Here is a 12,049-nt window from a genome sequence, read left to right as displayed (position 1 = left end):
GGTGTGCTTAAATACAGGGGACAAACGACGTAGGGGTCCCCTGTACTTAAGCACAACCAGCACCGGGCTAGTCAGAACCAGCGCTGGTTGCCAAAATACGGGGGACAAACGACGTAGGGGTCCCCTGTATTCTGCGCAACCAGCTCTGGGCTCTGATCCGGTCCTGGTTCTGGAAATATAGGGGACAAAAAATGAGTAGGGTTCCCCTGTATGTTCCAGAACCAGCACTGGACTTTTTCTAGCGGGGGGCTGATGCCACAGCCAGGGGAGCCCTTTCACCGGGCCCCCCAGCCGCAGCATCAACCCTGACCGCTAGTCAGCCCAGGCCGGGGATCCCTGGAGAGCTGGGGACCCCCCCAATAAAGGGGTCACCCTCTCCAGGGCACCCCAGGCCCAGGCTGATAGCCCGGGGCTATCCCCCGCCACCCCTGGTGGCGGTGGGTGGCGGGTTGATTGTGTGGTGTGGTGTAAATAAAGAATATCAAACATTGTCTTTACAAGTAGAACTGCAAGTCCCAGCTAGCCTGCCCCGCATGCTGGTACTTGGAGAACCACAAGTACCAGCATGCAGGGCATTAAGGGCCCACTAGTACCTGTAGTTCACCTGTAAAAAAAATGTTTAAAAAAACACAGGACACACACACCGTGACAGTATAAGTTTATTAAACATACATACACACACACACATGTACACATACTCACCTATGTAACCCTGTAGCATCGGTCCACTTGTCCGGTAAAGTATCCATAGGGGACCTGTGAAAAAAAACATACTCACCATCTCCTATGCGAGGTTCTGTCCTCTTCGTTCCAAAGTAGGCATCCCCGGACTTGGCAAAAAAAAAAAAAACGAAAACGCGATCCACGAACTTAGTACCGTTCTATAGAACGGTACTTCCCGAATGAGAGCTTAGCGGCGGGGTATCACCATGGAAACCCCGCTGCTAAGCGTTCATTGGCTGAGAGAGGCCATCTCCCGTCTCTCTCAGCCAATGAACGGCTCCCTCCATTGTAGTCAATGCTGGGAGCCGCAAGGTTATTAAAGTTTACCCTGCGGTTCCCACCATTGACTACAATGGCAAAACCAATCCAGATCCAAAACACGAAGAAAGATCCAGATCCAAAACCAAAACACAAAACACGAAAAGTGTCCGGTGCACACCCCTAATATATATATATATATATATATGCGGCTGGCAGGCTGCCAGATAAAATGTCTGTCTGTCTGACAGGCATTTTATCTGGACGTGTATGCCCAGCTTAAGCAGAAGAGTCTTGCACTGCGGGTGGGACAGATCTAAAGGGTGCAGAGAGATGTAGATTGTGAGGGACGTGTCCACACTCAACTCTAAATTGCATAAAGCTGTCCAACATTTGTGGCTACATACAAAAGCCGTCAGTATTTACCCTGCATGTACAGTATTTGCAGCCCTCACATTGCAAAATGTTTTGTCCCAAATGTAGAGTTACTGCTTTTTTTATTTGCTCCCAACCCAGCATCTTTATGCATTTTATGCAGCATAATGCTCTCCTTGCAGGACAAATCGGGAACACCTGGAAGAACTGCCTACGCTTCACATTAACCTTAAGAGCCATTTTTCGATGAGCCAGCTTTAGTGTAAGATTTCCCATCACTCGTGCTTTTCCTAGATTATCTTGCCCAGTGATGTGTACAGTATGTATAAATGAGATACAAAAGGCTGTAGCAGCAGAAAAATAAAGCAAATGTAATCAAAATGTGTTATTCAATTGAATGGTAAAAAAAAAAAATCAGCTGTTTCTAAGACTCAAATCAGATGTAGTCAAAAGGTCGACAATGACAACATTTATAATGCCAACACCACAATGTCAACAGTTACAGCATGTTGACATTAGGGTTAAGGCCCCCATACATTAGCAATATGAAAACCACAATTGAACAATTTGAAGATTTGCTGCCTGATTTTAGGATTTCCCAATCTAGCAATTACAGATCTTTTTCAGTGATTTGCAGATCATTTTCAGCAAACACAGATCTTGAAAGGCTCCATCATTTTACTGGCAACGGTCTACAAATCTGCTGATCATCTCCATACACTAGCAATCTACAGCCCCAATCGATCTGTGAAATCCAACATGTTGGACAATCTCATTTAACAATTCCAGTCACTTTTTGGTTGCAATCTGCGATCTGTGGAGCCCATACATTGTAGATTTTTTTTTCACAATCGATTGCTGATCCATTGTTATTTTTTTTGTTATTTGCACAGTGTTTTAAATCTGCTAGGTAATTAACTACTGCACCCAACATACTGATTAAACAGTATTTCATATTATTTTAAAATCTGGATCAAGGCAGGAAATTACTCTGTATCTGTGTTGGTATATTGTTCTCTCACCATTTGTTTATTTTCCTGCTGACCCTTTGTTGTGTGAGGAAGGTGTTAGGGGTGGGGGTGGAATCAGTGTGGACACCTGGTTTGAGTCTTAAGGTGCCCACACACATACCGACTTTTCATCCAATTTGGCCGATTTCGACGAATCGTGACGACAGATCATGTAAAAAATGGCCAAATCGTGAGTTTCTACACTTGATCACGATGCGCGTCCCCGCTTGTCGTACATCGCATCTTCAGATCTGCCGTGCTGTAGGGCAGATTAGCAAATCTGGGATACAATGCACTGGCTGCACGATAGATCTTAAGTCAGATTGGACATTTTTAACTCCAAATCGTGACCACAACTGCCTGGGGAGAGTTCAGGGAGAGTTCAGGGGAAATCGTGTACATTGGCTGATTGGGAGCAAGTCGGTATGTGTGTGGGCACCTTAACTTATTTGTCACTATCAGGCTGCCATAGCCGAGGCTGCTAGAACATCAGTGCCTAGTTTAAAGTGTCATTAGAACATTTAAGTTAAAGCTGGAGTTATTCAGGAGTTAAACAGAAGGAGAATTTAACAGATCACCAATTCCTGCAATTAAGGACTGATTTTATCTACCACCACACTTCCACCATGCCTAAGGATTGTGCCTGCACCTGGATCTCCAATGCTGCCCGCATCCCTCCTGATCTCCCCATTGCAATCTGCTTATCCACTCCACCTATACCTTACCAATCCACGCAGCAAGATGACCTCTCAAATGGTCCTTGGCTGTGGCCCCCAAATCATGAGGCTTGGTGTAATTGTGCTGTATTTATTGTTTTTTTCCTCTTAAGTTTAGACTAACCTTTCCGTAGATGTTAGATTACAGTGACCCTTGTATCCAGTCCATCTGTGTCACCCATGTTTGTCTGCCCCCTCCCCTTTAGAATGTAAGCTCTCACGAGCAGGGCCCTCTTCCCTCATGTGCTTATCCTTCACTTAATTATACTCTAATTTACAACAGCACCCAACCTTTGGTTACAGACACCATGCTGCATATCTAAGTGTTATGCAGCAATGTATAAATCATGTATCTGTCCGTACTGTTAATTCCTGTTTTCTTGTGTGCTTATTTGTTTATGTACTGTGTAAGGCGCTGCGGAACCCTTGTGGCGCCATATAAATAAAGGATAATAATAATAATAATGTATGGAGCCTTTAGGCTGTGTGTGGGGGAAGGGAAGGTTAGGCACAAGAGACAGGGTTAGGGTATGGATTAGGGATAGGGGAGAAAAATTTATCCAAACGAAGAGGACAGAGGTATGACCCAGAAGTCACAGTCACATGACCACCGGGAACAGAAAACACAGCTGAAGCTGCCAACCGCTGGGTCACCAAGGACAACATTGTAACATGTTGACATTTAATCACTGTCTACATGATGAATGTCTACATGGTCAACTTGACATTATAATTATGTTGACACTCTTTTGTAGGCAGGATGAATGTCGACATTATGCATGCCTCCCAACATTCTGGATCTCATAATCGTGAACCCTGCATGCGCCATAGACACCCGTATGTCACGCCCACGCTTTTACATCATGCTGGGAGCGAGCCCAGCACTCCGGCAACTGCTGGGCTCGCCCCCAACCTCCTTCTTGCATAGCAGAAGAGAGTAGTGGCGGTGGCTGTTTCCCTCAACCCCCCGACTGCCCTCGGGATACTGCGGCCCGTGGGTGGAATGGAGGAACAGTGCTCAAAAAGCTGGTCGGCGGTATGATTATGACTGTCGACAGTGTCAGTTTTCACACTATGAGCGCCACCTGCTGGGGATGGCACAGCAGGACCCCCCCTGTCGTTTCAGCCCACCTTTCTACTTGTTGCCCATAGCTCAGGCCCGGCAGAACCCAGTAGGCAACTTTAAAAAGTAATACCCACCTCTCTGCTGCTATTAGTCAGTGACACAAGTTAACCCCCTCACTGCCAACCTAGGAAGCAGTTATAGGGAGATTTCACATTGTGCTGACAGAAATGATTGACATTGAAAAATGCTGCAAATTAACATGGCGCTCCACATTAATTCAAGCCATATATTTATAAACATTTTATATTTTTGCCAGGTCCTTCGTTCCTTACAAATCCCGGTAATAAGAAATCAAGTGGTCTATTTATTAAGCTTGGATGGAGATAAAGTGAACAGAGATAAAGTCCCAGCCAATCAGCTCCTAACTGCCATGTCACAGGCTGTTTGAAAAAATGACAGTTAGGAGCTGATTGGCTGGCACCTTATCTCCATCGACTTTATCTGCATTCAAAGCTGAGTAAATAGACCCCAAAGTATGGTTCGAATGTATCAGAAAGCACAGAAAGGGACAAAGGCTCAGATAGGAGCACGTCCCTGCGATGGGTTTGGGACCCGGACGCGCTGCTACACAGTTGCGGCTCTCGGTGTGCGAGAGCATGTGTGAGCCGCCATTGCCCACTGGATCCCTCTCCAGGTGAATTTAGCAAAGTTTAGATCAGTGGTTCTCAAACTCGGTCCTCAGGACCCCACACAGGTCACGGTTTCCAGGTCACCCAGACAGTGCACAGGTACATTCATTACTAACTGACACATATTAAAAGATCCACAGATGGAGCTAATTACTTCATTTGCAATTCTTTCAGGAGACCTGGAAAACATGCACTGTTTGGGGTCCTGAGGACCGAGTTTGAGAACCTGTGGTTTAGATCATTGGCTACAATGGCTGATGCCACCTGCCAGCTACCAGGACCAAGCTTTGCATTTTAGCAGTCCCCATTGAAACCTTTTTGGGGTTCACCTTACATATTTTGGGGTAGTACTTTTTTTGTGGGTACCCCTTGAAAATGGGTGTTTTAGGGGACAAGTTGAAAATATGTTTTGATACATTTCTCTAGCACAGGTTCTCAAACTCGAACCTCAGGACCCCAAACAGTGCATGTTTTCCAGGTCTCCTCACAGAATCACGAGTGAAATAATTAGCTCCACCTGTGGATCTCTTAAAATGTGTCAGTGAGTAATGAATACACGGTTAGGACTAGACTATACAGCGCAGATGGACCTGTGACGTCACACCCACGTGACCCGGCCTGAAAGGGGGAGGGGCGGGGATGCTAACGGGGGACCAAAAGTGTCCCCTCACGGGCTCGCTACGCTCGCCACGCTTCGGGCACGGTGGTTCGCTTCGCTCGCCACAAATATTTATTCCCCCTCTGTGCCCTAGTGGATGGTAACGCAGGAGCGGTCCAGCCTCCTGCAGCGGTCACGTGGTGGATACGTCACAGAGGTCCTTTCTCCAACTAGGAAATAGCAGCAACCATGAATACACCTGTGCACCTGAAAACGTGACCTATTTGGGGTCTTGAGAACCTCTGCTCTATAGCATCACTATACCCACTATCACCGTGGCGCTGTTAGAGAATTCTGACTCTCAGAATGCACTGTGGGCCCGATTCAGAGCTGGACGCTCTGACCAGAGCGCTCGCTCTGAATCAGGGCCTTCCTACCTAAAAATGGAGCGGCCTCCTGGCCGCTCGCATAGCCCATAGCATATGTGAGCGGCCAAAAAGATGGTCGCGATGGTCAAGACCATCGCGACCATCGGGCTTGCGACGAGACCCTGCGGTAGGGTCTCGGTGACTGCAAGCCCAGAGCCAAAATCACTCCCACTGACATCACTTGTGATGTCAGTGGGGCCGCACCCAGACAGTGGGGCCGCACCCAGACGGTAGGCGTTCCCATGGGAACGCCTCCGTCTGGCAGCCACGCCCCTGGCACGCCCACCAAAGGGGGCGTGCTGTCAGTCACCATCGACAGCACGCCCCCTTTGGTGCCAGACTCGGGGCTGTCGCTGTCCGGGTCTCGCGCATGCGCACGACGGAGCTCCCTCCCTCCGTCGTGCGCATGCGCATTGGGGTAACATCGACCCGCTTGCGAGCGTCCTGCGCTCGCGAGCGGGTCTGAATGACCCCCTGTGTTTCTTCTGTTTACTACAGCTATTGAAATTGGGTAAGCTTGTATGGGACTACAAATCCCAGCATGCCCTGTCAGTCAGCAAGGGCCACTGGGAGGCTTGACTCCAGCATATATGACTACAGGTCGGACTGAAAGGGGATCTATCCACTACCCTGACGGGGAAGGGGGGACAACTCATCGTGCACCAGGCAGACAGCGAATGTCTAATCTAGCGCCCAGAGCCGCCGCCAGAGAATGGACTACATCTGCCAGAATCCTCTGCTTCCGCGTCCTGTCATCACCGTGGAGACAGAGAGGCGGGGCACGTCTCCTTTGAATCGGCCAATCAGACGCGGCCCTGGGGCTTGCGTTCCATACTATACACAAGCCTCGGCGCAGGAAGTAGATGGAGCTTTCTGATTGGTGGGTAGTTATAACCCCATGCTGAGGCCGGGAAGTGGTTGGGTCCATGTGAGCTGCAGCGGAGTGAGGTACTGCTGCCTGGGGAGTGAGGTGCGAGTCACACTGGGGCTCAGGCAGAGACTATGTGGGATACTGGTGCTCTATGGGAGGGACATAATTATGTGATAATGACCAATGCTACATTACTCTGTGTCACCCACACATGGAGCTGCTGCAGAGCAGATTGTGCTGCACACATCTCACTAATAGTGTGTATGTAACTATGTGTGTGTGTGTATGTATGTATGTATATGTATATATATATATATATATATATATACACACACACTATGTGTGTGTGTGTTTTTGTAGAGCAGTGCATGTGTACTCCTACCGGTAGCAGAAAGCTCTGCACGCCCCCCTTAGTGTGTGAGACCAGTGCTGGTGAATAGTGGTGGTGTAGCTGCCGTCACAATGTAGCCAGCGGATGTTTGAGCCATTGATTGATAATTACTTAGAGCTAATTCGTGCATGTGTCATCAGAAACCAGCCATTTCCATTGGATGGGGAACATCGGTGGTTACCAGCTATTGCTTTCCCTTGGCCATACCTAGTGAGGCTACAGTATCCAGTGTTTATCTCATAATAATATTATTATTAATGTTTTATATTTTCAGACTACTCTTTACCTTTTGAAAAATTGAGTTCAGGAAAAGGGTTTCCTGTTTTATTTTGCTGGTAATTATCCCTTTGCTGTAATTAAATGTTATCTAGACTCCTTCCCCTTCTCTTTTTTTTTTTTTTTTTTTTTTTTTTTTTTTTTTTTTTTTTTTATATTGAACCTCTCCAACTTGTAGATTGTGTCCTATACCTGGGAGCAATTGTGAAGTGCTCTGGGGGAAGCACCCCCTCAAACGGGAGCCCTTGTCGGTCATACACTGGTCTAACAGAGTTAAAATGCAGCCAGGGCCTTAACTAGGGGTGGCGAGCTTTGCTGACATCTAGGGTATACGGCTTAGGGGCCAGCACTATTACTCCTTTTTGTCACCATCATTTGGCTTGCATGGTGCCTGGAATGGACACCCGGCAGCCTAGAGAGCTGCCCAGGAGCTCAGGGCTCCCAGCTCCTACCTGGTCCCAACCCCTATAGTGAAACTATGATGTCTGTAGTGTGTAATTTTGCCCTGCTACAGTCCTGAATGCAGCTATTACCTTTTTAAAGATCTGATTACTTGAAGTGCAGTGTTAGGGGTTAAGCATAGGATCTGCACTACACTGGAAAATAAGAATATTTCATTACAGCAAATGTATTTGTATTCTCTATAAAACACCACAAAGTGTATAGTACAGCAAAAAAAAGTGTATATGTGCACACAGTAAAACATGACTGATCAATGGTACAGTAAATGTACAATGACACATAGTTGGGCAGTAATATTCAAAGCTACAGCAAGTTTTACGTGGACTAGACTGAGATTTGGGAACACTTTCCTTCACAGGGATGTAGTTGGCATCCTGACAGTCAGAATCCCAACAGATTGTGGAGGTAAGTATTAGGGTCAGGGTTAGGACAGAGGTTCCCAAATGCGGTCCTCAAGGCTCCCCAACATTTCAGGTTTAATGCGGACCATACACGGTGCGTTGCAACAGGGGATCCGACATATCGGGTGGTCCCCACACCCAGTGCTGCATGGGATCACACATCACATCGACTGATCCTGCAGTAAGATCAGGGAGTGCGATGTACGACCCCACGGGAGTGCGCTTGGTCTGACATCAGGCCCATACACGGTGCGATACGGCAGCCAAATCGCACCAATCAGTCGGATCGGCTGCTTTATCGCGCCGTGTATGGCCTGCATTAGAGATATCCAGGCTTGGCCACAGGTGACTTAAGTACCTCAGTCACTTTGATTTAACCACCTGTTCTAAACCATGGATATCTCTAAAAACCTGAACTGTTGGGGTGCCTTGAGGAACGCATTTGGGAATCTCTGGGTTAGGCACTAGGGGAAGGGTTAGGCTGCGGGATGGGAGGGTAAGGGTTAATTACAAAAATCTGTTGGTATTCTGACCGTCTGGATCCCGTACCCAACCCTTCTTGACAGGCAAAAGGAGGATAGTCAGATCAGCGCTCAAAAAAACCTGTACCCATCGAAGAGCGAACACAAAGACAGTTGAGACCAGGAAATGCTGGAAGCAAGGCTAGTGCGGAACATGAGGGAGAAGGGCCTTGCTTGTGACAGCTTCAATGCTAAGGGATGGGGAGAACAGTTGGAGGGTGAACTGGTGAAAAGCCAGGAACAGGAAGGAGAGAAGAGTGACCATGTTAGGCTTTGACAAAAAGGTAGATTTTGTTTTATAGTTTGATATTTTTTATTTATTTATTTTTTTCGGGGGGGTGCAATCATGCTTTTAGTGAACATTAACCTCCGCAAATATTATATAATTTTTTTTTGCAGAAATTTTGAGGCGTTGAGCAAGCCTGTGGGATCATCATGGCTGCCAAGGTCGCAAAAGGGTCCGTACGGAAACCAGTCGTTTCTAAGACCTCTCTAAACAGCCCGTTTCAGAAGATGTGGACCCCTGTGGTTGGAGAGGACATGCAGTTCATTCTGCAGACATTAATGGAAAAGTTCAAGCAACTTGGGCTGAAAAAGATTGAGTTGAATGTCAAATCTAAAGACACAAAGGCTAAAAGATCAAAAGAAAGTTCTGATAGAAAAGGCAAAAAGAGAATATCTGCTGGTGAGGCCCCAGGGGAGAATGCCGGGGAGAATACTGGGGTGGCCCCAGCGGCGAATGCCGAGAAGAATACTGGGGAGGCCCCGAAGGAGAAGACGCGAGATACAGGCTGGACAGACCGTGACCTCCGCAAGCAACTAGCTATAGGGATTAATGAAGTTACCCGAGCACTGGAAAAAAATGACCTATACCTAGTAATAGTTTGTAAATCTGCAAAGCCAGACATGATTACCAAACACATCATTGAATTAAGCGCGAGCCGGGAAGTGCCAGCATGTCAGCTTCCGCGGCTTAGCGAGAACGTTGCACCAGTCCTAGGCTTGAGGTCTGTGCTGGCTCTTGGCTTCAAAAGAAGCTCTGACATGTTTCTGGAGCAGGTGAGAGCGATCGCCCCACGAGTGCCACCATTAGATGTCCCCTGGCTGCAAAGTGGGTCTAAAAAAACAAAGGGTTTAGAGGACTGTATTTTGGAGGAAGATGGTAAAACACAAAATACAGAATCTGCAATCTCCAGAAAGCGCAAACTCGCCAGGACGGAGTGTCCTGGCAGTGTGATGTTACAGGGACTCAAAGTAAAAAAGATAGTTCCCAATCCAAATAAAAAACGCAAAATTAAGAAAAAGAAAATACTCAATAAAAAGTAATATTGAGCAATCGCTGTTTTCAGAATTTCTGTTACGATAAACGTTTTACCTATCTGTATTATTGCCCATCTCAAAGGACACTGGAGGAGGTGCATCAAACCTTCTAAAGATGGAGAAGTTTCCCATAGCAACCAGATTCTAGGGGGTATATTTACTGAAGTGTTTGTTTTTTTTTTGTTTTTTTTAAGAAGTGGAGATGTTGCCCATAGCAACCAATCAGATTCTACTTATCATTTATCTAGCACCTTGTAGAAGATAATAGCTAGAATCTGGTTGCTATGGGCAACACCTCCACTGCTATAAACCCACACTTTAGTAAATATACCCATACCTCTCATTTTAAAGAGTGTATTAGATAAATGATCGGTAGAAGCTGATTGGTTGCTATGTGCAATAGCGCCACTTGTCCTCTTTAAAGGTTGGAAATACCTCCCCCAGTGTGTTATATTGTGCCTGACTTCACCCTCCTGCCAGCATGACCTTTCTGGGTACACACTATACAATGTATTGTACCGATGCGGATCGGAATGATATATCGGACACAATGTATAGTGTGTGTACACCCAATACGATGTTCATCACTTCGTCCCATCTGCTGTCCTGCATGGTAGATGAGACAATGCAGCATGTAATGACACTTGGTGCGATGTAACAATAGCACAATCATATGGTATGTACCCAGCTTAACCTTAGCTGCCAGAATATACTGCACAACCTCCCACCCACCCTCGCCAAACCATTACTGCTGCACTTCATTACAAACGCCCCACTATTGTCACCCACGGTAACGCCCCATAATCCATGCACTATGCTCACATCTTCCATTAATAAGTCTTAATTTTAAGCTGGGTACACACAGACTATGTCGGCGGGATATGTTGTTTCTGGCTGCATCGCTCAGTGTGTACGGGCAAAATGTGCGCTGCCACTTGCAACATTGTCCGGTCGGCTGTGCTGCACGTCCAACGATATCGCAATCGGCCACGTTGCAGGTAATGAAGGATGGAACGAGGTATCGATCATTACCTCGCTCTGATGTGTACCCAGGATCCGATATATCGGCTGGGTACACATCGCTTAGTGTGTACCCAGCTTTACTCTGCTACACAGTATCTGGCTGTCTGTCATGCGGACACCACACTCCACTAGCACCCTGCTAACAATTCTATGGGGCATATCCAATTAGCCGTGGGGTTTCACCCGTGGCTAATTGTAAGGCAAAGGTCCCGCGACGCGGGGATTAGCTATTCAATCAAATAGTTTTTTCCCCACGCCATTAGAACGGAACTTCCGTGAGAACTGCGGAATCTGTGTGTTATACCCTCTCGTGCGAGGCCAATAGGGCAGCTTCACGTGGATTTTACCTAGCACCTACATGAGGTGCGAGGTACTGTCCGACAGTGGGGACTCGCGTGTATGGAATCCCTGCTAATTGAATCCCGATCAGCGTGATAATTAGTGCTAATTGGATATGCCCCTATGCATGTAAGTATTAACATAGCACAGGGTATACATTCATATACATGGCCTATTCCTATATAGAGATTACCATATATGTCAGCTATCTACATGCAGTTAACCCATCCACATATCTTCTGTTATCGGTGTACAAGAAATGCAGAATTACTTAGCGGTACTCCCAGAGGTCAGAATCCAGACAGGGTTACGATACCGACACTTGTCGGTCAGTATCCTAACCCTCCCTCCCTGGTGCCTAAACCTAACCTCAGTACTTGTAATCGGGATGTGGGTACTGGCTTCCCGGCTATATATTGACTGGATCCTGCGGCATTCCAGTAAATTGTATTAACTACGTACAGCTGTATTCCCAGTTCTCGTTACTTTATCACTGACCTGACACTTAATAGACCATTGGGACTTTGTAAGCTGAAATAGTTTTCCTCAGAGGTCCCGCTTCTGTAGTATAGCACTGGATAT

General features: G+C 46.8%; 1 protein-coding gene across 3 annotated transcripts; it reads left to right on the top strand.

Annotated features, from left to right (window-relative positions):
* Positions 1-6,707: 6,707 nt before the first annotated feature.
* RPP38 (ribonuclease P/MRP subunit p38) lies at positions 6,708-10,123 on the top strand. Of its 3 annotated transcripts, XM_088478671.1 has the most exons (3): positions 6,764-6,811; positions 7,400-7,460; positions 9,185-10,123. In XM_088478671.1, the coding sequence occupies exon 3, from the start codon at positions 9,221-9,223 to the stop codon at positions 10,109-10,111; it is 891 nt and encodes a 296-aa protein (XP_088334797.1). In that variant the 5' UTR covers positions 6,764-6,811; positions 7,400-7,460; positions 9,185-9,220; the 3' UTR covers positions 10,112-10,123. The 3 variants fall into 3 exon arrangements, with proteins under 3 accessions (XP_088334795.1, XP_088334796.1, XP_088334797.1); XM_088478669.1 differs by lacking the exon at positions 7,400-7,460 and having other exon boundaries at positions 6,708-6,811; XM_088478670.1 differs by lacking the exon at positions 7,400-7,460 and having other exon boundaries at positions 6,730-6,833.
* The last annotated feature ends 1,926 nt before the right edge of the window (positions 10,124-12,049 follow it).

This window comes from Taudactylus pleione, unplaced genomic scaffold (genome assembly GCF_031769625.1).
Source record: "Taudactylus pleione unplaced genomic scaffold, aTauple2 ptg000216l, whole genome shotgun sequence".
Classification (NCBI taxonomy): domain Eukaryota; kingdom Metazoa; phylum Chordata; class Amphibia; order Anura; family Myobatrachidae; genus Taudactylus; species Taudactylus pleione.
The sequence above is the reverse complement of the archived record's forward strand: the minus strand, read 5'-3'. Positions and strand labels throughout refer to the sequence as shown.

Excerpts from the sequence above, each read along its gene's own strand:
- RPP38 (XM_088478669.1), top strand. The coding sequence starts at position 9,221 with ATGGCTGCCAAGGTCGCAAAAGGGTCCGTACGGAAACCAGTCGTTTCT.